The sequence below is a fragment of the Oreochromis niloticus genome, linkage group LG20, assembly GCF_001858045.2.
Source record: "Oreochromis niloticus isolate F11D_XX linkage group LG20, O_niloticus_UMD_NMBU, whole genome shotgun sequence".
In the NCBI taxonomy this organism is placed as follows: Eukaryota; Metazoa; Chordata; class Actinopteri; order Cichliformes; family Cichlidae; genus Oreochromis; species Oreochromis niloticus.
In genome coordinates, this window is record NC_031984.2 from 33,980,893 (window position 1) to 34,007,928 (window position 27,036).

Here is a 27,036-nt window from a genome sequence, read left to right on the forward strand (position 1 = left end):
AGTGTTGCAGCTAGTTGCATTGTATTAGTGATTGCACGAATAATTTGAATCATGCATGTACATCCAGCCCCAACTGTGTGATGCTGTTGTATCAATATGGACTAAATCTCTGATATATTCACTTCATCTTCACTTACATAACGCCAGCTCACAGTCACCACATCGTGGCTAAAAACCCCAACAATCAGACAACCTGCTATCAGCAAGCCCTTGGTGAGTCCATCTATCTATACATTGAATTCAGGGCCACAGGGGGAGAGCCAGGTACACTGTGGACAGGCTGTCAGTCTGTCACAGGGCTAACACAGAGAAATAATGAGGTGCTCAGCACTGATGCCTCGCAGGAAGAAGGTCCTGGTTGGAATCCACCATCTGTGTGGAGCTTGCATGTTTTCCTCGCTTCTTTCCGGGTGATGTGGGTGATGATCCCACAGTCCAAGACGAGCAGTTATTGGAGGTTAACTGGTGATTGTAATTGCATACAGGTGTGAATGTGAGTGGTTTGTCTGTCTCAGCTCAGGGGCAGCCATCTGCCACGAAAAGGAAGACTTTTAAATTGTTTCATTACCCCCACCTTAAAGCCTTTAATAAGGATAAACTGGTCATATTTCAAACTGTGAGACTCTTCTATCCTGTCTCTGCTCAGCACAAGGAATTTCATCAGCACAAGGCTCAGGTGTAGCAGCCATCCAGTGCAACCTGCTGGCAGGTGAGGGAGAGCCTCACCTGCCAGCAGGTTGCACTGGATGGCTGCTACACCTGAGCCTTGTGCTGATGAAATTCCTGTTTAAAGGCTGTACCTTTGCCAACTGTTTGCTTATTACAATAAAGCGCCTTGTTGTGAATTGGCACTATAGAAGCAAAATGGAATTGAATTAAAATGTGTCTGACACGACTGTGAGTGTGAGAAAACGATGCAGGGTTTTGAAATTCACACCAAAGTTTGAATTTCAGTGAGCTCAGCCTCAAGGTCAGAGGTCAAGCTTTCTGAAACTCTTGTGACTGTGATAACTGAAGCAGGAAGTCACCAAGGACATTCAAATGTAACTGTACGCACAGCTACGTAGAGGCTGAGGGGTAGCACCTGTTCACACACTCACACAGTGTGATAGATGCATCCAGGGCAAGTGCAGGGGTCAGGGTAAAAGAGTGTGTGTGTGTGTGTGTGTGTGTGTGTGTGTGTGTGTGTGTGTGTGTGTATGTGTGTGTGTGTGTGTATGAGGCTTGTAGTAAGAAAGTATTAAACTGTGTATATGTACCACTGTGTTCACTGTTAATCTGTCATTAACAATTAAAATGGTTCTGAGAGTGGGAGGAGATTCAACCCAATAATAGTATGGATGATAATAATGAAGTCGCAGGTAGTGTAAATATCTTTAGAGCTAAGAAAAGAAAACTCTTTTACTGGGACATTTATTGGGATATATGATTTGGCTGTTTCTAAAATGAAGTGTGGCTATCTAAGTCACCACTGTCAACACGACACATTCCTACTCAGCTGTAAAGCATTTACAGAGCTGCACTACAGAGCTGCACTGGCAGAACTGCACTTACGGAGCTGCACTTACGGAGCTGCGCTTACAGAGCTGCATTACAGAGCTGCACTACGGAGCTGCACTTACAGAGCTGCACTACAGAGCTGCACTTACAGAGCTGCACGTACAGAGCTGCATTTACAGAGCTGTACTTACAGAGCTCCACTTACAGAGCTGCACGTACAGAGCTGCATTTACAGAGCTGTACTTACAGAGCTGCACTTACAGAGCTGCACTACAGAGCTGCACTTACAGAGCTGCACTTACAGAGCTGCACTTACGGAGCTGCACTACAGAGCTGTACTTACAGAGCTGCACTACAGAGCTGCACTTACAGAGCTGCACTACTGTGCTGCATTACAGAGCTGTACTTACAGAACTGCACTTACAGAGCTGCACTACAGAGCTGCATTTACAGAGCTGCACTTGCGGAGCTGCACTTACGGAGCTGCACTTAAGAGCTGTACTTACGGAGCTGCACTACGGAGCTGCACTGACAGAACTGCACTTACGGAGCTGCACTTACAGAGCTGCACTTATGGAGCTGCACTTACAGAGCTGCACTACAGAGCTGCACTACAGAGCTGCACTTACAGAGCTGCACGTACAGAGCTGCACGTACAGAGCTGCATTTACAGAGCTGTACTTACAGAGCTCCACTTACAGAGCTGCACGTACAGAGCTGCATTTACAGAGCTGTACTTACAGAGCTGCACTGACAGAACTGCACTTACAGAGCTGCACTTACGGAGCTGCACTGACAGAACTGCACTTACAGAGCTGTACTTACAGAGCTGCACTGACAGAACTGCACTTACAGAGCTGCACTACAGAGCTGCACTTACAGAGCTGCACTTACAGAGCTGCACTTACAGAGCTGCACTTACGGAGCTGCACTACAGAGCTGTACTTACAGAGCTGCACTGACAGAACTGCACTTACAGAGCTGCACTACAGAGCTGCACTTACAGAGCTGCACTACTGTGCTGCATTACAGAGCTGTACTTACAGAACTGCACTTACAGAGCTGCACTACAGAGCTGCATTTACAGAACTGCACTTACAGAGCTGCATTTACAGAGCTGCACTACAGAGCTGCACTTACAGAGCTGCACTACGGTGCTGCATTACAGAGCTGTACTTACAGAGCTGCACTTACAGAGCTGCACTACAGAGCTTGAATATAGAGCGGTCCACTGATCTGAGTGCCAGCCCACATCACTGATGGCTCAGCTGCTCCATTTATAGTTGAGAAAACATGTCCAGGCCACACCGCAGCTCTCATTTCCCTAATGGAGACAGCTGTGTGAATTACAGCCTGTAGTGTGCACCTGTAAGTATGTGCATCAGCTTAGTGTTCAGCTACAACTGTGACTGAGATGGACATGAGACAAATTTGAGGAAACGATGCAGACATAAACTTGAGCAACACATTTGTATTTTTCTCTCTTTGTCCACTTTAACACGGACATGTCATTGCTAACGTCTTCAGCGTGGGCTTAGAGAGGAGATCCTTGGCTTCCAGCTCACAAACCTAGCCTGTTGTTTTTTGGTGTGAAAAGATTAGCTGGATTAGCTCCCACTAATCAAACCTTTGAGTTCAAGTTTTGGCCAAACTGAACCCCAGAGGCTCCTCAGTTCCTGTGAAACCTGCCTGTGTGCTGTGATGATGTAAATCTGCCTCAATTCATTCATATAAACTTCTGGATCAGTTCTGCAATGAAACACATACAGTCTCCAAAAATATAAAGCACAGCTGAGGTTAGTAATGTTGAAGAATAACCTAATGTGTAATGTTTTATTAACGTCCCTCATGCTCGTCCAGCCCAGCTGAAACATTGTCATCAGTCAGCGTTAGCTCAGACTGGTCCACTGATCTCAGCCCACATCAGCTGATGGCTCAGCTGCACGTTCCCACAGAGGATGTGTTTTTGAGCTGTGTTAGCTTCCACACTGCTGGTTTGTTTGATCCTTCCATCCTTGTAAGATGATATCCCTGACATGATGTCAGAAAAACAAAAACCACTGTGAGATGAATCAGGAACTGGCTGAATGCTTTATGTGTTTGTTGCTTCCACTAACGAAGGAATAATCTCAGGTGGAACTTTCTAAACTGTGGATTAGGAGCAGCTGGGTAAAAAAATGCACTCCCTTAGCAACACTGCCGCCTTCTCCTACTGTAGCAACAGGCTGTTTACTTCTGTGTGTGTGTGTGTGTGTGTGTGTGTGCGTGTGTGCGTGTGTGTGGTTGTGTTGGCCAATGGAAGGGGGCGGGGCATGGTTAAGCTCTTGCCGAGGGGAGGCCTCTTGCTGGGAAAGGCTGAGATGTTTTCTCGCTGCAGACACGGAGCAGGGGGCTTTGAAGTTAAAACAATAGGTATGTTCACTGGTCCTCTCCCTGCTCCACCAGGTGGGTGGGAGTCTCACTTTAAGGGCCACCGCTTTGTCAGATTGCTTGCAGATCCCACCCACAGAGAGCACCGGGACAAGTGAATGAAACGCTATAGTGTCTTTGAGTGTGCAGACTGGAATATTGATGAAGCAAATATTTTCTCTCCATCTGATCTCATGTGAAGGACTCGCACTGTGGGAGTAGGTCAAGCAACAATAACGTCATTAGATTTAGAAAGTGAGCTTTTTTGTTTTCAAGTTTCAGGGAGAACAAGGAGGCAGAGTGAAAGACCACAGAGGGGGAAACACAAAGGAGAGTGGAGAAGGTTTGGGAGACGACCAAAACAAACAGTGTGTTCAACCAATGTAAATGGTTCTTTCTGCTGACTTGGAAAACGTGAAAGCATTACCAGATGGAGACGAGAAGGAGAGAGTGCAGAAAGAGCCGTGGACACACTGATCCACAGAGTTATCCACAGAGTGATCCGCGGTGTGATCCACAGAGCGATCCACACACTGATCCGCGCTGTGATCCACAGAACGATCCACACACTGATCCACAGAGTGATCCACACACTGACCCGCGGTGTGATCCACAGAGTGATCCACACACTGATCCACAGAGCGATCCACACACTGATCCGCGCTGTGATCCACAGAACGATCCACACACTGATCCACAGAGCGATCCACACACTGATCCGCGGTGTGATCCACAGAGCGATCCACACACTGACCCACGGTGTGATCCACAGAGTGATCCACACACTGATCCACAGAGCGATCCACACACTGACCCACGGTGTGATCCACAGAGTGATCCACACACTGATCCACAGAACGATCCACACACTGATCCGCGCTGTGATCCACAGAACGATCCACACACTGATCCACAGAGTGATCCACACACTGACCCACGGTGTGATCCACAGAGTGATCCACACACTGATCCACAGAGCGATCCACACACTGACCCACGGTGTGATCCACAGAGTGATCCACACACTGATCCACAGAACGATCCACACACTGATCCGCGCTGTGATCCACAGAACGATCCACACACTGACCCACGGTGTGATCCACAGAGCGATCCACACACTGACCCACGGTGTGATCCACAGAGTGATCCACACACTGATCCACAGAGCGATCCACACACTGACCCACGGTGTGATCCACACACTGATCCACAGAGTGATCCACACACTGATCCACGGTGTGATCCACACACTGATCCACAGAGTGATCCACAGAGTGATCCACACACTGATCCACAGAGTGATCCACACACTGATCCATGGTGTGATCCACAAAGTGATCCACAGAGTGATCCACAAAGTGATCCACAGAGTGATCCATGGTGTGATCCACAGAGTGATCCACACACTGATCCACAGTGTGATCCACACACTGATCCACAGAGCACTGCAGCTGCTTTTTGGAGTTGACTATCATTTTTGACAGTACTGACACTATAGCAGGGGGATATGCTGCTGGAGAGAACCCACCAAGAAAAAGAAGGTCATCAGGTGGTTTTTGGCACAAACAAAAGAACATGATTTTGTAGATATTAGCTGAAGCTAATATGTGAGCACCTAATGTGAACTTTTGATCTGGTCCAGTTGCTGTTAGTGTTTGCAGTTGAAGCTAATAAACATGCAAAAGTTTCAGAGTAAAACAAGCTTAAAAACCTGCTGTGTCTCCACAGACCTGCAGTCTTTCTAATGAATCCTCCAAAAACAAACCTGATGTCAGTGTCGATGTCATACGTCAGCATTTTCCTTTAAAATCATTTTCAGCAGCATGACATTTACTTTATGATCCCAATCAGAGTAAGAACAGCAGGGCATGTTTCAGATCTCTGTTACATTGTTGTGGGCACTTTCTGTCCAGACACTCCCCACCCTGCTGCAGCCTTCACCTTATAGGACAGGCTGGCACACAGACAAATGCCAAACTTAAGGCATCAAGGTCAACAGGTGGCTCAGGCCACTTTATTAGGTAAACCTTTATATTAAGAGCTTGGACCTCGCTTCATCCTCACAACTCTGCTAATTCTTTGTGCTTTGCTCAGACCTGTTGGTCCATATTTACATGATAGCATCACACAGATGCTACAGAGTTGTCATGGTACACATTTCAAATTTGGTCATTGTGGAATCCATTTGAAAGGTTTAAGCCAGTTTAAACTAGTTCAGGCCGATCTGAGCTGTGCCAAAAAACTGTCCCCCACACCACATTACACCAAGTGTTGCTACAAGAAAGAATGGATCCATGCTTTATGCTGATTAGCAGTTTGCGACCGTTGTAGCAGAAATGGAGACTCAGCAGACTAGGCAGCGTTTTTCTAATCTTCTATTGTCCAGTGTTGGTAAGCTTATGTGAACTGTAGCCTCAGTTTCCAGTTCTTAGCTGACAGGAGGGGCATACACTGTGGTCTGTGCATTCTGCTCTGACCTCTGGCATCAACAATTTGTGCCGAGAGAACCGCCGCTCACTCGTATTTTCTTTTTTCCCTCAACCATTCTGTGAAACCCGAAAGATGATTGTGTGGAAAATCCCAGCAGAGCTACACTTTCTGAATTACTGAGACAATCACCTTGCTACATTATATCATTTCAACCATCTTTCTTAAAGCAAATTTAGTGGTAATTGTATCAGTAGGTACGTTCTACTGATACTTGTACTGATTGCCAAGAAAATGAAAACAGAACCATAACTCAGTGGGTACAGAGCCTGAAAATGGTCTAAACAATGGTCTGCAATTCAACATGGACATTCCTCCACCCCTCCCAAAAACATCATTTTACTTCCTTCAGATTCCAAACCTGGAAAAAGATGTGGTACGCTCACCTGAGAGACACCAGGAGCAAACCTGGTTTACTGTCAGTAGCTCTGTGATGAAACAAGTCATCTAATTGTTCTTTCCATCCTTCTCTCCTTAGGGATGTCATCAAGAGAATAGACCAGTCCGAGTTTGAGGGATTTGAATATATCAACCCCCTGCTGCTAGCCACAGAAGAGTCTGTATGAAGGAGAAACCAGCGTCCTCCTCCGAGCTGCTGTTCAAAAACAGAAACAAACAAACTTGCAAGCCAACTCAACTCAGAAGGGCGACACGGAGCAGTGAGGACAACAAGGAGGAAGTTTCCCCTGGACCTGTCCACAAGGCAAACGGGAGGAGGGAGAGTTTTTCCCTGGGGAGCCGGACTACAGGAACATTCCCTGACTTTATGTTGTCTTCTCCTTCTCTTTGTTCGGTCCTGTTGTCCCTGTCAGTCCATCCTGGTGTCAGAGCAGGACTGGCTGTGTGAGCGTTTCATTCTGTGCCTGCCACCACCAACACGTTTCAGCCCATCTCACGCCCTGGATGAATACGACGGCTCTGCGGAACAACTTTAAATAATTTTACGTGCAATTTTTTATTCTTCTTTTTTTCTATCTTGGTAGGGGGGCCACGCCTCACACACACAAGAATGTACAATGACAAAGGAGAAAATGTTGTTATTGTGTATTATAATGTAGCTAGTGAATCCAAAATTGATGATGCCTTTTTATTGATGCAAGCGGCACATGTTCCTCCATAACCACAAACCTTTCTTTGTGTTCTGTTGTTTTCACAAGCAAGGGGGTGACAACTTTTTATTTAAGAAGTGCCTCAAAGATCAAATGATTTCCCGTGTCTCTGACTGCAGCTCTATCTGTTCACCTGTTACGGCTGCAGCAGGTAACGCAGCTGAAACTCTGCCAGGGTATGTCCAAGCTCTCGTCCAGCGTACGGAGCTCGCTAAGCTGCCTCAGTCCCCACACACAAACAAACCTTCTTATTTTTAACCAATCGTTCAAATAATCAACATTTCCTGTGAATGTGTAGATTGACACGAGCAGCTGGGAGGAGACCTGACCTCTTTCATTACACATGTGTAATTGTAATGTTTCCCAGTAAAGGCCCACGTTATCGTCACATAGGTGAGGAGCAGCAGACAGACTTGGTCCATGCCTGCTGTCAGACGTTGGCTTCAGCTTCCACAGTAAAGCAGCTTTGGGTTCCTCCTCACCAGGTGCTGCTGCGTGACCATCTATGTGACCTGCTGGGGGAAACAGGTCACCCGTTCCTTTTTGGGCTCACTGTGTGTGTCTACACTGAGACCTGCTGCAACGACAGCTGAAAATCTGTTTGCAAGTCCAAATGAAATTGGAGAACAGCAGAAAAGCCATAGGAGCTTTTCCGTGGTGTTCACAGATGTTAGTGGGTCTTCCCTGTGTGGGGGAAAAAAGCTTTTTTGGGTTAAATTCCAGATGTGTTACTTTCTCGACGCCCAGTCAGTCTGAGCAAAGGCCTCCCCTCCCTGAGCCTGGTTCTGAGGTCTGTTCCCATTAAAAGGGCGTTCGTCCTCCCTACTGTTGCCAAGCACCGTTCATAGAGGATCATCTGAGTGTTGAGGACTATGCCTACAATACTAGAGATACTGTAAAAAAGTGCCCTGAGACAACTGCTGGGGCGCTAAAGAAAGAAAAGTGGGTCATTCCCAGTCTCCGCTGGAACGTTCTGGGTGAGTGTTAGTGAGGGGTTGGAGGATTAGGTCACTATTATAATTCATGCCCTCCACCATGCAGCTGCTGGTGCACAACAGCTATAAAACCAGTACGAAGCCATGAGTTTTTCTTTACTATATAATGAAGTTTTCAGGACACTTTAACTCTGTATACTGCCTCCTTTTATACACAGCAAGCAACATATCAGTACCTACCTGAAGCATCAGTGAGCACACATTCATGTCTCCAACAGAACTCAGTGCTTCTGATGCAAGCTGTGTGTATCTGCACACGTTCTTCTGAGGGAGGAGAAGCTCTCAATTGGCTGTTTCTGATGAAACCTGACCCATGCTAATTTAATAACCTCATAATAGGATAAATTAGCTGATCAGTCACAGGGCCTCAATTAGCTGCAGGCCCTGTACAGGCAGGGAGACGGCGTAATGAAGTTCTAGTCACAATGAAAATACACACCTCTAATCTAAAGAAGCATCCTCCTCCTCCAACCCCGACACTCCATCTCACAGGCTGTATTTCATTACCTGCACACAGGTGATACATTAGTGATGCTTTTTTCCCCTTAAGGGACCAATTGATAAACTGGAAGCTCTTGAATCCACCTTACAGAACATGAAGGCCGCTCAAACCCCATGAAGGATTATTGAACTACAGTTCTGCTTTTACATAATGCTGGTCAGATCTGCTTCATTTAGCTTCATCGCATCTTTGTAAATATGTGTAATTATTAAAAATCAAACTGGTTTTCTGTGAACGGAGTCCTTTTTTCTCTCACTGACGTCCTTTATTTATGCCGACGACAGCAGGAAGATCTGTGCAGATGCTACAGATTTGCATGCGAGTGAACAAAGCTCTGTTCATGCAGAGGGGAAGAAGCACACAGTCCCCCCTTTATCAAACAAATAATTTAATATTACATAACCTGAGTATTATATTATTTATTAAGAGTAAAGTTATGCAAACCTGCCTTTTGTGAAAAGGTAATTACCCCCAAACCTAATAACTGGTTGTGCCACCGTTGGCAGCAGGAACTTCAATCATTTGTGAACATTTTGGCCCACTTGTCTTTGCAGAATTGTTTTATTCAGCCACAATCAAGGTTTTTGGGCCTGAACGACCAAAGAGAACCTTAATTTGGTTTAAATCTGGACTTTTATTAGGCCATATTAGCCATTGTCCTATTACATAACCCAAGTGTGCTTGAGCACATTCTCCATCAGGATTTTCAAACTGAATATACAGATAATAAAACATTTGTAGTGCGGATATTTACTGACCACGAAATATTGTTACAAAAATGGAAAGACACGGTGTGAGAGGTTAGTCAACATCTGTCTGCTTGAACATTAGCTGTGGTGTCCCACAAGGTTCAGTATTGGGTCCCAGACTGTTTCCTGTGTATTTCAATGACATGTGTAGAGTGACAGACATACTGAGGTTTGTTGTGTTGCAGATGATACAGCCGTTCTTGGAGGTTGTGAGTAAAACTGATAAACGTAAATGTTGGTTTGATCAAGATAAGTTCTCTTTGAATTTATCCCAAACCAAATTTATGTTTGTAAATTAAATTGAGAAATGTATATAAATGTGGAACTAGATGTTGATAAGGTATCCACTGAAAGGGTCTTTCCTATATGGAAACCACATAACAAACAGGTGTGTAACGAGATGGCAAACACCGTCGGGATTTTGGGAAAACCAAGGCTCATCCTGACCAATGAAAGACTGCACACACTGTTAGTGCCATATTTATATTATTGTGGTGAATTCTGGAGTAACACAAGTGTTCCCTACCAAACATGCACAATGCAAAAAGAGCAGTAAGGATCATACATCATGTACATTTGTCCAGTAAAAGCACCGCTTGCACCTGCTCCCTGGGACCATAGAAACAGCAGGTGGAAATCCAGGCAGCAAGAATCAGGACTGAATGACAATAGTCAGGCTCATGTGTTACACTGCAGTCACATCATCAATACAAATGGAGAACATGACTTTGTAGAACTGCATTAGATAGCTGTAGAGTCTATACCAGGGTAGGTGACCATGGGAGCACAGCTCTACTTGAGCGGGTGTATGTGCACTGCAGTGCCGTCATGAATGAAGCCGACCGGATCATCTTGAACTCAAAGCTAATAAAGATTACAGTTACTTTTAGAAGAAAAAAAGAAGACACACAGGTTACAGTGTCTGTTACTGAGCTTTAAGGTAAAGTGTACAACACTCAGTACGACTAATCAGCCATGAAAACATGGTGTGCTCGTGCACCGAAGAGGTGGACTCTGGTTTCCTCATCTCAGTGCAGCTCAGTCAGTAGAGTTCTGTGCACAGGCTGCTGTCTGCACCGTCCTCCTCCGGGTGATACGACCCTGGAGCAGCAACCGGACCGTCGGCATCACTTCAGCTTACCAGGTCATGTCCACATTCATTTCAGACAGACACTGGGCCAGGTGACCATCGCAGTCCATCTGGGTGAACCTGGAGAGCCAAGAACAACTGGACTGTACTGGACGTGGTGAACTGGACCTGACTGAACCCTGGACCTCTCCATCTGTTGGCACCACTTATGCAGCAGAATCTGGACAACTGTTTGTTTGGACCTTGTGCTGAAACTGCACCGCACCTCAGACAGCATATAAATGTTTCTGCTTCACTACATTTTTATATTTATGTAATTATGTCATGTTTATTCTGACATGAAAGCAGAGGTCACGGGATGATGCTATGCAAGACCTGCAGAATAAAAACATATATGGAAGTTCTGCTGTAAGATAATGTTGATCCTTTGGAGGCTGGGCAGTCAGCTTTGTGATGGTGTCACTTTTAAACCTCTAAAACTTAAACTAGTTTGTTTACTTGTAGTTATCCATTGAACTAACAAGAGCTACACACACTGCAAACATCTAACTGGTGACCAGCTTCAGCTGGATGCCGTCTGGCTGGTCGCTGATGTCATAAAGACTCATTAAAAAATAAATTAATAAAAATCAGCAACAACGCACGAAGGAAAAAAGTCGCTATGCTGATGTGAATGAAGAAAGAAAAGCACCCGATCAGTTCTTACCCAGCAGGGAACACTTGGAGACACATGGGACAACTCTGCAGTCCTCCTCCTGCTCCTCCACCTGCTCCTCCTCCTCCATCTTTTTTGCCACACCCCTGCACCTCCTCTTCCTTTTTAGCTTCGATCTCATTCGGCAGAGGAACTCTGTCAGATACCTTCACCCAGTATGTTGGAAGCTTCCTACTGACTGGTCCAGTCACTTTCCTCCCCTCCTCCTTCCCAACTCTGGAAGATCCTGGTGATGGCAGCGCCTCCTCCCAGCTGTGCAGGGACGGCCGCCGTGTTTTGCTGAGGGTTTGAGGAGAGTGAGTGGAGCTCTCCATGCTGTGGGAGGACGGGCCTTTGACAGGTGGATCTGGCACAGCACTGGTGTGTGCTGTGGGGTCCTCCAGGGAGGAGCTGAGCCCGACAGGATCTGGGATCTGTGACGTACTCAGAGAAAGATGAGAGGGTTCAGGGAAGGTAGAAACCTCACTGCTGAGGTCGCACCACCCCTGTTCCTCCACCCAAAGTCCTGCAGGTCTCTAAAAACAAGGAGAAAACAGGAATAAGGGTCTGACAATGGGTGTGTGGAACTTCAGCCAGTGATGCGGAGCATGCTGTGGATAGTTGATCTTTGGATGATTACATGAATACACAGGTGTGTGTGTCATGTAAATGTTCCTCCATTTACAAAAGGTTACCAATGGAAATAGGCCAGCAGCTCTAACATTATAGAAAAAAATTACAATTACTTGTTTATGTGTCATTTTGAATGTTTTAACCAATCAAAAATCCAAAGATTAGTTTCATTATGAAGATTAGATCTACAAAAGAAGTTACATTTCCCTATATCCCCTTCAAAAAGGGAAAAAAAGACTTTATTCTATAGTGTCAGTGTTTGTTCTAGTTAGAACCAAGGTTCAACCTCAAGGTCTCAAAAATGAGACAGAAGTGCCAAACAAACACAGTTGTTCTAACGGCCACCCTGGAGAGCAGCTCCACAGGTCCTCCATGTTATTACGTCCAACTTTACAGCTGAATTAAGGATGTTTAGTGCCTGGTGTTTCTCAAAGTCAGGGGTGTGGTTTCCCTGTGGTAACAAGTGTTACTATACTTTGGAAGGAAGGGGCACAGTAGCTTTAATATAAGCTATCATCCATCCTTTAACTTCACTGATTGGACCTTTTTTGAGCATTTGAATAGAATTAGCATTTTAATCTGACTCTTGGTGTACGAGAACCACCCCTTAATCAACTTCATACAAAAACTACAGAAATGCTTTAGATGTCTTGGGGGCCAAGGAATCCCACCCTTCTCAATAAAGGGGTTGATATAGTTGTTCTTGGAAAAATCCAATTTCCATAATACAGTGCTTAAAAACATCCTCCCTTCAACACTCAACAGCAATATTGCCCAAAACTGGATGAGTTCTTCTCTTTGGGAATCTAAACCTCCTCCACTGGTTGGTGACCTTCCCATCACGTCATCTTTAAGGTCTTCCATAGAAGCTCTGGGCAACAATTGTAGACCTAAGATATGCCTGGAGCAGATGCTGAGCAAGCTACCTTGATCACCTCCTCAGCATCCTTCAAAGTGACCTGGAGGACGCGATTCACTTCCTCTATGGAACACTTCAACCAATCACTGCCCGTTTCCGGTTTGGCAATGAAGGCTGCTCGCTTCCTGTCTCTCTCTCTCTTCCCCTCCTGTTCGTTTAAACCAATTACCACATATATTTGTACATTACAGACACACATCAGTACAATATAATGCAGTTTATGGATGCACCATAATTACCAAGCTTGTTAGTCTTTTCTGATAAAATACAGTGGCTTGCAAAAGTATTCGGCCCCCTTGAACTTTCCCACATTTTGTCACATTACAGCCACAAACATGAATCAATGTTATTGGAATTCCAGGTGAAAGACCAATACAAAGTGGTGTACACGTGAGAAGTGGAACGAAAATCATACATGATTCCAAACGTTTTTTACAAATAAATAACTGCAAAGTGGGGTGTGCGTAATTATTCAGCCCCCTGAGTCAATACTTTGTAGAACCACCTTTTGCTGCAGTTACAGCTGCCAGTCTTTTAGGGTATGTCTCTACCAGCTTTGCACATCTACAGACTGAAATCCTTGCCCATTCTTCTTTGCAAAACAGCTCCAGCTCAGTCAGATTAGATGGACAGCGTTTGTGAACAGCAGTTTTCAGATCTTGCCACAGATTCTGGATTGGATTTAGATCTGGACTTTGACTGGGCCATTCTAACACATGGATATGTTTTGTTTTAAACCATTCCATTGTTGCCCTGGCTTTATGTTTAGGGTCGTTGTCCTGCTGGAAGGTGAACCTCCGCCCCAGTCTCAAGTCTTTTGCAGACTCCAAGAGGTTTTCTTCCAAGATTGCCCTGTATTTGGCTCCATCCATCTTCCCATCAACTCTGACCAGCTTCCCTGTCCCTGCTGAAGAGAAGCACCCCCAGAGCATGATGCTGCCACCACCATATTTGACAGTGGGGATGGTGTGTTCAGAGTGATGTGCAGTGTTAGTTTTCCGCCACACACAGCGTTTTGCATTTTGGTCTCATCTGACCAGAGCACCTTCTTCCACATGTTTGCTGTGTCCCCCACATGGCTTGTGGCAAACTGCAAACGGGACTTCTTATGGTTTTCTGTTAACAATGGCTTTCTTCTTGCCACTCTTCCATAAAGGCCAACTTTGTGCAGTGCACGACTAATAGTTGTCCTATGGACAGATTCCCCCACCTGAGCTGTAGATCTCTGCAGCTCGTCCAGAGTCACCATGGGCCTCTTGGCTGCATTTCTGATCAGCGCTCTCCTTGTTCGGCCTGTGAGTTTAGGTGGACGGCCTTGTCTTGGTAGGTTTACAGTTGTGCCATACTCCTTCCATTTGTGAATGATGGCTTGAACAGTGCTCCGTGGGATGTTCAAGGCTTGGGAAATCTTTTTGTAGCCTAAGCCTGCTTTAAATTTCTCAATAACTTTATCCCTGACCTGTCTGGTGTCTAAATCCAATCAAGAATCTGTGGCAAGATCTGAAAACTGCTGTTCACAAACGCTGTCCATCTAATCTGACTGAGCTGGAGCTGTTTTGCAAAGAAGAATGGGCAAGGATTTCAGTCTGTAGATGTGCAAAGCTGGTAGAGACATACCCTAAAAGACTGGCAGCTGGAATTGCAGCAAAAGGTGGTTCTACAAAGTATTGACTCAGGGGGCTGAATAATTACGCACACCCCACTTTGCAGTTATTTATTTGTAAAAAATGTTTGGAATCATGTATGATTTTCGTTCCACTTCTCACGTGTACACCACTTTGTGTTGGTCTTTCACCTGGAATTCCAATAAAATTGATTCATGTTTGTGGCTGTAATGTGACAAAATGTGGGAAAGTTCAAGGAGGCATGTTTGGGGTTCATACATTCATACATGGTGGCCTTCTTTTACATCCTATCTAGTACTGGATCCTTTGAGATTTATTTAGGAGTGAGTCAAGACATGGATACAGAAATATACTGCTCAAACAATGAAAGCAACACTAAGAAAACACATCAGATCTCGATGGGAAAAAAAAAAAAATCCTGCTGATATCTATACTGACGTGGACACGCTAACATGTAAGGAATGGGAGAATGCCACATTGATGGAAATAATTAAGCTCTCTATAGGTTCATCAAAAGCAGCCTGAAAATCTTCAAACTTAAAATCGAATGTCATAGGAGCTCATTTTCAGAAACATTTGTACCAGTAGTCTATTAGGTATCATTTAATAGGACTCCGTCAGTGTTCATCCAGTTCTTCTTTGCACAGAGGAGCAGAGAGCAGCCCTGCTGATGGTTTAAGACCTTCTACAGCACTGTCCATCTCTCTTAGACTGTATGTCTCCTAGAATCTCTCCTCCATGCTTAGGAGACTGTGCTATGACACACAACAAACATCCTGCCAATAGCACTTAGTGATGTCACATCCTGGAGTAGTTGTACTTCCCTTGCAACTTTTATAGGGTCCAGCTATCACTGGTGACCAGCAGTGATAGCTGTCAGTGATAACTGACAGTGCTTGCTCATAGGGGGTCATATGATTGTTGGGTTTTTTTCTGTACCTATGAAGCGCCTTGAGGCGACTTTTGTTGTGATTTGGCGCTATACAAATAAAATTGAATTGAATTGAATTGAATTGAATTGAATTGAATTGAATTGAATTGAATAACTAGTTTGCACAGAGTCAGTGGCCTCCACCTGTGAAACCATGCCTGTTTTTTGGGATCGCTGCCCTTTGAATACACCTGATGTTAACTTCATAACACCAAAGCAACTAAAATCGATTGGCCACGCCCTCGTTGCTACTTAACTGAACAGATCAGTATCACAGAAGCTGAAATGACCTGATGCTATACTCTGATTCAGAGCAGTGTGACACAGCAGTAAGTCAGGATTTCTGACAGTGGCGACTATCAAACGAAGGACAAGACAAAGACGATGTTGCGTTAACCTCAAATGGCTGTTTTGTTATGTACTAAAGCTTTCTCATGGCGACATCTCTATAATGTGCAATGCATCACAATAAAATATCACAAAGATTGAAATGATACCAACCCCTGAGGTGGATAATTCCCACCCCATCTTCTCCACACTGCCTACTGAGAACTTGCAACATCACTATGTTTTCCCTGTTGTCTCCAAGTTGCACAGGAGCATCACAGCACACAGGCTCCTGTGTCTGACAGAGAAACTCCACCTGTCAGAACGAAGCCTGCGGACACGCTGTCATACAGAGTACACAGCAGGAACGCCCCGGAATATGTGAACTGTGAACATTGGGCACTTTGTGTGCTCGTGTCTTGTTGGGAGCTTCATCATATTCCCTGCAGGAGCTGTGTAATGCAGTAACATACCGCTGCAGATGCATGTGGAAGATCAGGAACCTGGTCCCAGAGCTGCTCCTCCAGGCATGGCAGAGCAGCCTGGAGTGTGAATGCCCACAGACTCTCCACAGCAAGCAGCTGCTGTCTGTTCCACCACGCTCCTGCAGGAAGCATCGGCCTGTGAAGCAGATCATCCACACTGTGAACTGCTGCATCCTCCTCACATCGCTCCTTGCATGCAGCTCCATACAAAACAAATACGACACAACTTTGACTCGAGAATTTCCACACACATTTGTTATTTTTCCTTTTATTAATCAATCTGTAGGAATTTTTAATCTGTCGATCAAATTATTTCTGAAGCTGCTCTTTGATCTGGTGCACACTGCCTGTGCAAACGAAACGAAACACAGATGTAATAACACAGCAAAGCTTTTTAATTAACTGCATTGAATACACCTCATTGCTTCTTTGTAAATAGTTGTATGTGTGCCTTTTTACTTTGTTTGTTTCCATTAGGGAAGAAAATTTGATTAAAAATATTGAATTTTTACTGGTTACCAAACTCCAGCCATCACATCAGATACTAATGGTTCATTAGTGCTAAATAACAGACTAATAAAATACCAGAATTCCACTCAACAAAACTAAAACATAAACAAGGACAGCAAGTCATATTTTTTCAGTGAAAAAGATTTTCCCCAAAGGCAGCAGCGGTGAAATCGAGCGGAGAGGTCCGGTTTAACGATGAAGTCGAGGAGATGAGGCCTGGAGGACATCAACACGCGCCGATGTCTCAGCCTCGAGCAGTTAAATGGATACGAGCTGTCACATGTCATTCATAGACATCACAACCACGCCACGCAAAAATACCTTTTAATACAACTTCTTTGGAAGTATTGAGGATCTTCAGGATGTGAGAGGACACTTAACGTGTCGCTGTTGTCCTTCAGTCTCTTTCTTGAATCGTGAACAATGATGTTATACAAACTGATACTTAGTTATCTTTGTCTATGAAGCCACAGACATGTCCTAAACACCTATAATTTTCTTCTGTAAAACTGTATTATTGTTGTTATTGTACTCTGCCCTGAAAGCTTCAGTGTCTAAGCAGATACCCTGGATGACCTCCACTAACACTGTGACATATTCTAAAGCAGTTTTTGAGCAGGAAATGTGCTTCAGTGGGCCCATTAAACACACAGGGCTGATATCCATCATCTTTGTGAAATGAGAAATATCCTGTCTGAGAATAATGCTACATTAGACGCAGAAACAGGGGCTAGAAAAACAGACGATTTTTCCCACACTGGGTTTCCTGTTAAATTCTGAATGTAATGTAAAATCCTCTCAGCCTGCAGCTAGAGTTTCTAAAAGTAGATCGGGGAGCAGAGCCTTCGGTTATCGAGGTGCTCCCAGTTTGCATTCAGGACTCAGAGCCTCTCTACTTTTAGGATTACACTTAAACTTTCTTTCTTTGGATAAAGCTTGCAGCTCATACGTGACCCTGAGCCAGCCTTACTCCTGCTGCAGGGCTCAGGGTGCTGAGCGTTCACTGCTGTATGTCAATAAATTCTGTCTTCTCTTGTTTGTGTTTTGTCCTTGTCCCCCAACCCCTGACACATGCCCCTCCCTGCGAACCTTGCTGTGGTTTCTTCCCATTAAAAGACAGACGCTTCCTCCCCATAAGGGCCCAGTGCTTGCTCAGAGGGGACTGCTGGGGTTTTCTCTCTAACATAGGGGGGTCTTTACGTACAGTACTGAATCTAATTCAGGTGCAGGGAGGTGCACATCACCAGAGTTTAAGCTCTGTGGTTATGAAAAACTTTGATTTAACACAGAAGGAGAAATTCACATTTACTGTAAAAATCAAACAAAAGTAGATCTTTTTACTGACTGGAATTCTGTTGTCCTCTTTGTTTAGTAAAAATGATTCAGTTAACTTGGATCCTGACTAGTTCCGTTTAATTTGAGAGTGTTAGTAAAATAAGGTTTCAGTGGAGCCTGCTGTTGTTACAGTAACAGGAATACCGCTCTGCCATTTAAGTCTGATAACAGGTTGGCAGCATCATCAACACATATCTAAAGCCAAGCTATGGTACCGGAAGTGCAAAAAGTCGGATCGGTGCATGGTTACTTCAGAGGGCTTTCATATATCATATATTTATCATTATTATCATCATATGTTTGACTCTCCTACAGGCCAGGGTTGTAGCTACAGACAATTTATTCCGAGCAGCAGCAGCAGCAGCAGGAAACGTTTCGACCATAAACAAACCGGATGTGCCTTTGTTGCTGTTTAATGAGCAGTGTTCAGTGAGTCACGTTACTCGGCTTGTGAGTAACGCGTTACCTTCCCCCCGTGCAGATCAAATGCCGTTAACGGCCCAGACTGTGTTTTCTCAACCTTTAAGGTAAAGAGGTCGCTGCAAACACACTCACCCACCGGTCTTTGCCGGGTTGTAGCTGGACGGTGTCGGGCTCCTCTTCGGTGCTCCCCCGGAAGCTTCGACCGTTGACTTCTTTCGCTTCAGTCTGGACTTTAAGTGATTTTCTTCCATACCTGCGTTTCACAACAACTCACAGCTCCCCGCCAGCTATTCTAACAACGACTTCCTTATCCCGTAACCTGACGTCACTTGATTACATCCAATCAGCTACGTCTCCGACGAGAACTCGAACCAATAGAATTCTACAAAGATAACGGTGAAGCAGTCACGTGAAAATCCTGCACGAACTGATACACAAGTGATATCAGGGCTCCTTCAAAGATTTCTTAGTGGATTTCACAGATTTATGAATATTAATAGTAATAAAATGTTCTACTTTGGCTTTACTTTAGATACTGAGAGAGGGAACTGACACTGTAGCACTTACATCACGGGCCTCAGAGTCCAGCACTCAAAATTAAGTAGTCTTAACTATTTAGGGCTGGGCTAAGCTGGGACTTGTAGAACATGTGTGTTTTAAGTGGACTGGACCAACATACTGTTTTTACATATATTAATGAAAAGAAAAGAAAAGTTACAAAACGTAATGAGACAGTTAGTAATAGACATGTTCTTTAGAAGTACTCTGACTCAGTAAGACCCAGAGAAGAATAATATACAGGTGAGATTTTTTTGATTTCTATGGCTTCTGCAGCACCTTCACGCACCTTATGGAAAGTTATCCACATCCTCACATACATCATTCTAACTGTGGAGACAGGGATGTGTGCAGAAACACGGGAGCTGTCATGGTTCTGGGTCTTTTGAACCAGCATTTCCACTTTCATGCCTTTTTGTGTTATGATGTTCTGTTTTAGAAAAGAAAAAGTCCATGAATCAGGGGCGAGCTCACTGAGGTGGTTAAACACCTGCTTGTTGGCAGGGCTGTTGGATAGGCTGAAATGCAAGTTCCCATCTTTCATAAGGGGGTGCTCACATTACTCTGGTAAGGTTAATGGCAGGGTACTGAAGAGGAGAGTCAATCCATTTCATTGTTTACATGGAGAAGGCTTTAACCAGTTGGGAAGAGGGGGATATCTGGACCATTGTTGTGTGCTCTTTAGTCCCTGTAAACCAGAGAGAGAACTTGGGCTGCAAGCTTTACTGCAGCAGGTTGGGTTTGTTCCTGGTGGGTACTGAACTTCACATAGGCTGGTGTGTGGTGGCCTCATGAAAAAGTGCTCTATTGTGACTGTAAGACACAGTGAGTTCTTTAAGATATAATAGTCTTTAAGGTATTTGTCAATAAACCAACAGGAGCAGATCCACGCGGGTCAGTTGGAATTTTTGTCCTTAATGAAGCTAGCAGAAGGTCAGCTCTGTTAACCTGTTTATTAAAAACAAACACTGAAAACAACAAGTGAAATTCATAAAAATCAAAGTGATCTTTGGATTTTTACAGCTTGAAAAAAATGAACCATTCAGATTATGTGAGCCTATAATAACCTATTCTATGTCTTCACTTCATGGGCATACAGTCAGGACGCAGAAGGCAAGCAGTGAAGGAAGCCCAGAACATTGGTCGGCCCCCTAAATGGCTTCATACCTCACCTGTTTACACTCATCCTGTTTTTGCACTGTTGTGTCCAGAGGTGGCTGTTGTTTCGTCATAGTAAGGACATGCCCAGCTCTGTGCTACACTTTGTTTGTTTTTGAACTGATATTGGAAAAAAAAAAGCTTAAACAGCAGAGCTTAGGAAGGAAAATCCTCATTTCACAAAATGTTTGCAAGCTGTATTTTATCATGTAACCCACAATCCAGGCAAACTGTGTGATCTGATTATGACCTGATGTGACTTAAAGCATCAATCTAATGGAAAAGCAGCCTTTGAATGCATGACCTAATCACCAACTGTCACACTTAATACACTAACAATATTATGTCAGTCTTGCTCAAGGATTCATTCAGTGCAAAATTACATCATAAGAAATGTTACTGTAATCATGAGACTTTGTTCCTTTGCTAGGACACACATAAAGTGGAAACTTGAAGTGGTGGGACTTTCTGAGCCTTTTATGCTTTTGGCCAGAGGACAGGGACCAACGGAGAGCGGCTACAATTATGCAATGGAAAAAGACGAGGCAAAGCTGGACTGAATGAAAGGAAAAGCAAAGAAAGGAAAGAAGACAGCATTATTCAAAATAATGGAAAACAGAACTATGTGAAAACTTGCTACTTTAAAATAAGATGAGAGCTTTTTTTGAACTGGTTCCTCATAAGATGAGTATTGCAGAAGGACTTCACGATGGGTTTTTTTCTACCTCGGCCACAGAGGGGGAACACACAAAGCAGGGCTGTGGGCCAGGACTGTGGTACATAGTGCTTCTCTGAGAAGAAGTAACCCGGCGCCTGGAAAGAAACATTATGTCACTCCTCACACATGATGCTGTGTTGTGCTCGGCTTCCATAGAGACGATGAGGAAGCCTCAGCAGCAGCACCACTGGTTTGGAAAGGTACACCACCAGCAGGTTTCCTATGGAGTGATGAAAACATCACTCCACAACTAACTATTCACAGGTTCTGATAGATTGTAGCCAATTGTAACAATTCCTCTGTTATCCTCATTTGCAGCTCACTCTTTTTTTCCCCTGGGACTTCACAACAGCAGCTTTGGATTCACAGTTTAACAAAAAAACTCAATCTGCCAACTTCCGGAAGACTGCTAAGAGGCAGCCCCTGTCACGGTTCTGGGTCCGTTGGACCCAGTATTTTGAGTTTATTATGCTTTGGTTTATTTTGCATCTGGGATTGTTTTATTGTTCTCTTGTTGTGGTGATGATTATGATGTCTATTAGTTTCATGTTTCTGTTTATTTGTGTTTAAGGAATGGTTCTTAGTTGTATCTCACGTTTAGTTTAGTTCAGGTTCCATGTGTCATTTTCCATGTGTCTCTCAGTGTCGGGTCTGCGTCTTTGTGTAGTGTTCTTGTTTCCTGTTTTATTGTGAAGGTCTGCGTCTCATGTGAGTGTGTTCAGTTTTACCTCTGTCTCGTCTTGTTAATTACTCCCAGCTGTGTCCACCACCTGTGTGTAATCTCCCTGTGTTTCTCTGTGTGTATTTAAGTCACGTCTTTAGTCATTGTTGTTGCTGGTCCGTCTGCGTATCCACCCTGTTTCATTCTGTGTGTTTCCCTGCCGTCTTCCATCATTCCGTCTCCTGCTATTCGTGTTCAGGTTTGTGCTCTTGTTCAGGCTCCGTAGTTTAGTTTACCCAGTATAGTTCAGTTCTCCGTTTGCTGTTTGTCCATTTCCTTTGTGTTTAATAAACCACCCTCTCACCGGTACAAGTGCCTGCGTTTGGATCCTCCTTTAATTTCCACACGGCCCCTCTCACTCGCCGTGACAGTACGGACCAGCCAGATATGGATCCAGCGGCATTCACCCCACCCTCGGAGCTTCGAGAGCTCATAACGGACTCAGCTACCAAAATAATCAACCTGTGGCTTGAGCATGAGGGTGAAGCGTTTCTTTACGTTCTGGAAGTCAGGCTACGACAGCTTTTGTCCGATTATCCCTGGCTATTGGACTCACTCCACCCGCTCATACAAAACTTCATTCTCCATGAACTACACCTTCACCCCCCGCCGCCACTGCTCACCCGCTCGCTTCAACGGAGGACGTGCCGTCCGTACCGCCGGATGAGGAGTTACCCGGCCCGTCGGAGCCGTCTCCACGGAGGAAGCGACGTTCACGCCGCCGGCGCGGCACCCCACAGCCGGAGTTCAGAATGACAGAGCAGCCGGCTGTGGTGAGTGAAAGGGACACTTTTCCTGCTGCGTCAGATTCAGTGACTGTGTTTTCTGGCGCTATTTTTTGTGTGCCTTCTGACGCTAACAATGATTTTTCTGTCTCACCCATGGCCATTGCGCTTCAGACTTCCTTTTCTGAGCCTACGTTCAGAGTTAATGACTGTGTTCACACTGTTTCTGAGCCTGGAGTTACTGAGTTTAGCATTATGAGTTTAGAGAATGAAAATGTTTGGGACTCTTTTTCATCTGCACTGGTCAATTCAGGGGAAGCTGTAGACCTCACTGAAACAGAGCTTCCTGACCATATTCCCCCATCCACACCTTCACCACAATTCAATGTGGGGTCTGTAACACAGTTAGCAGTACAGTTAGCAGTTCAGTCAGCAGGCCAGCTGCCCTCAGTTCAGTCAGCAGGCCAGCTGCCCTCAGTTCAGTCAGCAGGCCAGCTGCCCTCAGTTCAGTCAGCAGGCCAGCTGCCCTCAGTTCAGTCAGCAGGCCAGCTGCCCTCAGTTCAGTCAGCAGGCCAGCTGCCCTCAGTTCTGTTGGCCTCTCCACCACCTATTACGCCTTCACTACAGTCGTCTCCGCTACCTGTAGGTCAGTCTGTAGTCGCTCCGCTGCCTATAGCTCAGCTGCCACTTGTTCATCTGTCTGCTCACTCACTCATTCAGTCACCATCCTCACCGTCTCGTTACGAGCAGGGAACACACTTCACCACGACATCTGCTGGTTCTCTTAAGCTGGTCACCTCAGAGACAGTTGCTCCCTCTAGGGCCTCCCCAGAGGCTGGGTGTCACTCACCAGCTGACTCTGGACCCCTAGAGGTCAAGACGCCAGCGCCAGCAGTTTCACTGGGGAACTCACCAGAGCAGTCTCGGCTCTCAGCGCCCCCTGAGAGCTCAAGTGATTTCACCCGTCCGCCTCCGTCCTCTGCTGAGTGTATTGGGGAACACTTTCAGCCCTCTGAGGACTGCATCCCACTGTTGCTGCCTGAGTCTAGCCACTGTGCTGCTCAGTTCCAGCCAGTGTCCACACCGGCAGAGGTCTGCGTACCTGCTGCCTCAGTGTCTGTTTCCGCTGGAGGGCCCGAGTCGCTCGTCCAGCCTCAAGTTTCGTTAGCTGGGGGTTTGGGAGAACCCAGCCAGCATCCTGCCTCGTCGGCTGGAGGGCCTGAGGAGCCCGTCCAGCCTCAAGTTTCGTCTGCTGGGGGTTCGGGAGAGCCCAGCCAGCTTCAAGTTTCGTCTGCTGGGGGTTCGGGAGAGCCCAGCCAGCTTCAAGTTTCGTCTGCTGGGGGTTCGGGAGAGCCCAGCCAGCTTCAAGTTCCGTCTGCTGGGGGTTCAGGTGAACCCAGACAGCATCCTGCCTCGTCAGCTGGGGGTTCGGAGGAGCCCAGCCAGCTTCAAGTGTCGTCAGCTGGGGGTTCGGGAGAGCCCAGCCAGCTTCAAGTTCCGTCTGCTGGGGGTTCAGGTGAACCCAGACAGCATCCTGCCTCGTCGGCTGGGGGTTCGGAGGAACCCAGCCAGCATCAAGTGTCGTCTGCTGGGGGTTCAGGTGAACCCAGCCAGCCTCAAGTGTCGTCAGCTGGAGGGCCCGAGGAGCCCGTCCAGCCTTATGCCACGTCTGCTGGAGGGTCCGAGGGGCCCGTTCAGCCTCCTGTCTCCGCTGGAGGGTCCGAGGGGCCCGTTCAGCCTCCTGTGTCGTCTGCTGGAGGGTCCGAGGGGCCCGTTCAGCCTCCTGTGTCGTCTGCTGGAGGGTCCGAGGGGCCCGTCCAGCCTCCTGTGTCGTCAGCTGGTGGGTCCGAGGAGCCCGTCCAGCACCACACCTCGTTAGCTGAGGGTCCTGGAGGACCCAGACAGCACATCCTCTCGTCTGCTGGCGGTCCGGGGAGGGCTGTTCAGCCATCACCGGCTAAATCATCCCCCGCGACATCTACATCTCCGCCTGCAGCATCATCATCTCCGCCTGCAGCCGCAGCATCATCATCTCCGCCTGCAGCCGCAGCATCATCATCTCCGCCTGCAGCCGCAGCTTCATCATCTCCGCCTGCAGCCGCAGCTTCATCATCTCCGCCTGCAGCCGCAGCTTCATCATCTCCGCCTGCAGCCGCAGCTTCATCCGCAGCCGCAGCTTCATCCACGCCTGCAGCCGTCCCGCTGCCGTCAGGTTCCGCAGCCGTCCCGCTGCCGTCAGGTTCCGCAGCCGTCCCGCTGCCGTCAGGTTCCGCAGCCGTCCCGCTGCCGTCAGGTCCGGCCCCCGTGTCTTCATCCACGCCTGCAGCATCATCGCCTGCAGCCGTCTCGCTGCCGTCAGGTTCCGCAGCCGTCTCGCTGCCGTCAGGTTCCGCAGCCGTCTCGCTGCCGTCAGGTTCCGCAGCCGTCTCGCTGCCGTCAGGTTCCGCAGCCGCTCCGCCGTCGCCTGGTCCTGCCTCGTCGGCTTCGTCCACGCCTTCGTCCTCGCCAGGTCCGGCTTCGTCCACGCCTTCGTCCACGCCTGGCCCGGCTTCGTCCACGCCTTCGTCCACGCCTGGCCCGGCTTCGTCCACGCCTTCGTCCTCGCCAGGTCCGGCTTCGTCTGGTCCTGACTTGTCCACGTCTGGCCCTGCCTCGTCTGGTCCTGCGGTTGCTACACCGTCATGGGACCCAGCTCGTCCTGTTCCGCCTCCCCTCTGCCGGCCGTTTTCCAGGCCTCTAAGTTGGCGTCATGGCCGTCGAGGTCGGCCTCCGGAGGGAGATCGTCGCCGCTGCTGGCATTGCAGCCGACCTCCGGATCTGCTCAGTGGCCGCCGTTGCCGTGTGCACGGTCGGCCTCCGGAACTGTTTGCCCGTGGCCGCCACTGCCTTCCAAGTGGCCGGCCTCCTGAAGGGTTTGCCTGCACCGCCGCCATTGCCGTGTGCACGGTCGGCCCCCGGAACTGTTTTCCCGTCGCCGCCATTGCCGTCCGCACGGCCGGCCCCCTGACCTGTTTTGGCTCCTGTGTGGCCGACCCCCGGGTCGACCTCCTGAACTGTTTATGGACTCTTGTTGAGCTTTGGTTTTTGTATTTTCCTGTGCTTTGGGACTGTTTTCTTGTGTTTTTGAACTGTCTTGCTCCTTGTTTTTTGTTTGGTTTCTTTCCCTCCGTCCTTGACCCCCTCCACCCGCCCTGGTCTGGTGCTTTGTTGTGGTTTTTCGTTTAGGGCTGTCGGGAGCCAGCCCTTAGAGGGGGGTACTGTCACGGTTCTGGGTCCGTTGGACCCAGTATTTTGAGTTTATTATGCTTTGGTTTATTTTGCATCTGGGATTGTTTTATTGTTCTCTTGTTGTGGTGATGATTATGATGTCTATTAGTTTCATGTTTCTGTTTATTTGTGTTTAAGGAATGGTTCTTAGTTGTATCTCACGTTTAGTTTAGTTCAGGTTCCATGTGTCATTTTCCATGTGTCTCTCAGTGTCGGGTCTGCGTCTTTGTGTAGTGTTCTTGTTTCCTGTTTTATTGTGAAGGTCTGCGTCTCATGTGAGTGTGTTCAGTTTTACCTCTGTCTCGTCTTGTTAATTACTCCCAGCTGTGTCCACCACCTGTGTGTAATCTCCCTGTGTTTCTCTGTGTGTATTTAAGTCACGTCTTTAGTCATTGTTGTTGCTGGTCCGTCTGCGTATCCACCCTGTTTCATTCTGTGTGTTTCCCTGCCGTCTTCCATCATTCCGTCTCCTGCTATTCGTGTTCAGGTTTGTGCTCTTGTTCAGGCTCCGTAGTTTAGTTTACCCAGTATAGTTCAGTTCTCCGTTTGCTGTTTGTCCATTTCCTTTGTGTTTAATAAACCACCCTCTCACCGGTACAAGTGCCTGCGTTTGGATCCTCCTTTAATTTCCACACGGCCCCTCTCACTCGCCGTGACAGCCCCAGGGACAGTGCAGAGTGTACACTATGAACATTTCTGTCTAAAAAGACACTGTTAGTATGTTTGATCAATAGTGTGCTGCGTACATGCTTTCCCCCTGGTGAATGTGAGGAAGAGTTGCTTACCTGCACCTCCAGATTGTTATTTATGCTGATGACTCAAGAACCAGTTGCATCAGGATGTGTCCTCACTGGAGTCTTTGGGTTAGCTGTTCCACATCTAGGGATACTTCTTGTTGGGGGGATCTCATGTGAGAGTTTGCCCAAGTACTTAAGGACTTGAAGAAGCGTATCACTGCATCCATCAGACTCTCTTATGGGGATCCTTTGGGAGTGCTTAGTGAGGGCTTGGTTCACATTGCCAGCAATGAGTTAGATTTGTTGCCACTGAGCCAGCCTAGTGTCTGTGATTTATCATATGAATACAAGTTCTTGGCTTAGCTAACAGAATATCCAGTTCTGGGTATTGGGCTTGCGTTTAGTAGATGATGTGGTCCTGTTGGC

At 46.6% G+C, this 27,036-nt stretch overlaps 2 protein-coding genes across 8 annotated transcripts in view; one reads left to right on the top strand and one right to left on the bottom strand.

Moving 5' to 3' along the window:
* prkcz (protein kinase C, zeta) overlaps positions 1-9,240 on the top strand; it is a 130,827-nt gene extending 121,587 nt beyond the window's left edge. For all 5 annotated transcript variants that reach the window (XM_019349790.2, XM_005458774.4, XM_005458772.4 and 2 more), the window contains one exon: positions 6,878-9,240. In XM_019349790.2, coding sequence (XP_019205335.1) covers positions 6,878-6,965 — 88 coding nt within the window. In that variant the 3' untranslated portion in view covers positions 6,966-9,240. The remainder of the gene's footprint in view (positions 1-6,877) is intronic.
* A 983-nt stretch (positions 9,241-10,223) lies between these two features.
* si:ch73-70k4.1 (FA core complex associated protein 20) lies at positions 10,224-19,079 on the bottom strand. Of its 3 annotated transcripts, none has more exons than XM_025901794.1 (5): positions 18,859-19,074; positions 16,447-16,594; positions 13,098-13,238; positions 11,551-12,074; positions 10,224-10,964 (listed from the first exon to the last, which is right to left on the bottom strand). In XM_025901794.1, exons 1-5 carry the CDS (start codon positions 18,975-18,977, stop codon positions 10,892-10,894), a joined length of 1,005 nt encoding a protein of 334 aa, XP_025757579.1. In that variant the 5' UTR covers positions 18,978-19,074; the 3' UTR covers positions 10,224-10,891. The 3 variants fall into 3 exon arrangements, with proteins under 3 accessions (XP_025757579.1, XP_013132356.1, XP_025757580.1); XM_025901795.1 differs by lacking the exon at positions 10,224-10,964 and adding an exon at positions 10,971-11,219 and having other exon boundaries at positions 18,859-19,079; XM_013276902.3 differs by lacking the exon at positions 13,098-13,238 and having other exon boundaries at positions 10,451-10,964; positions 18,859-19,067.
* Between the last annotated feature and the right edge of the window lie 7,957 nt (positions 19,080-27,036).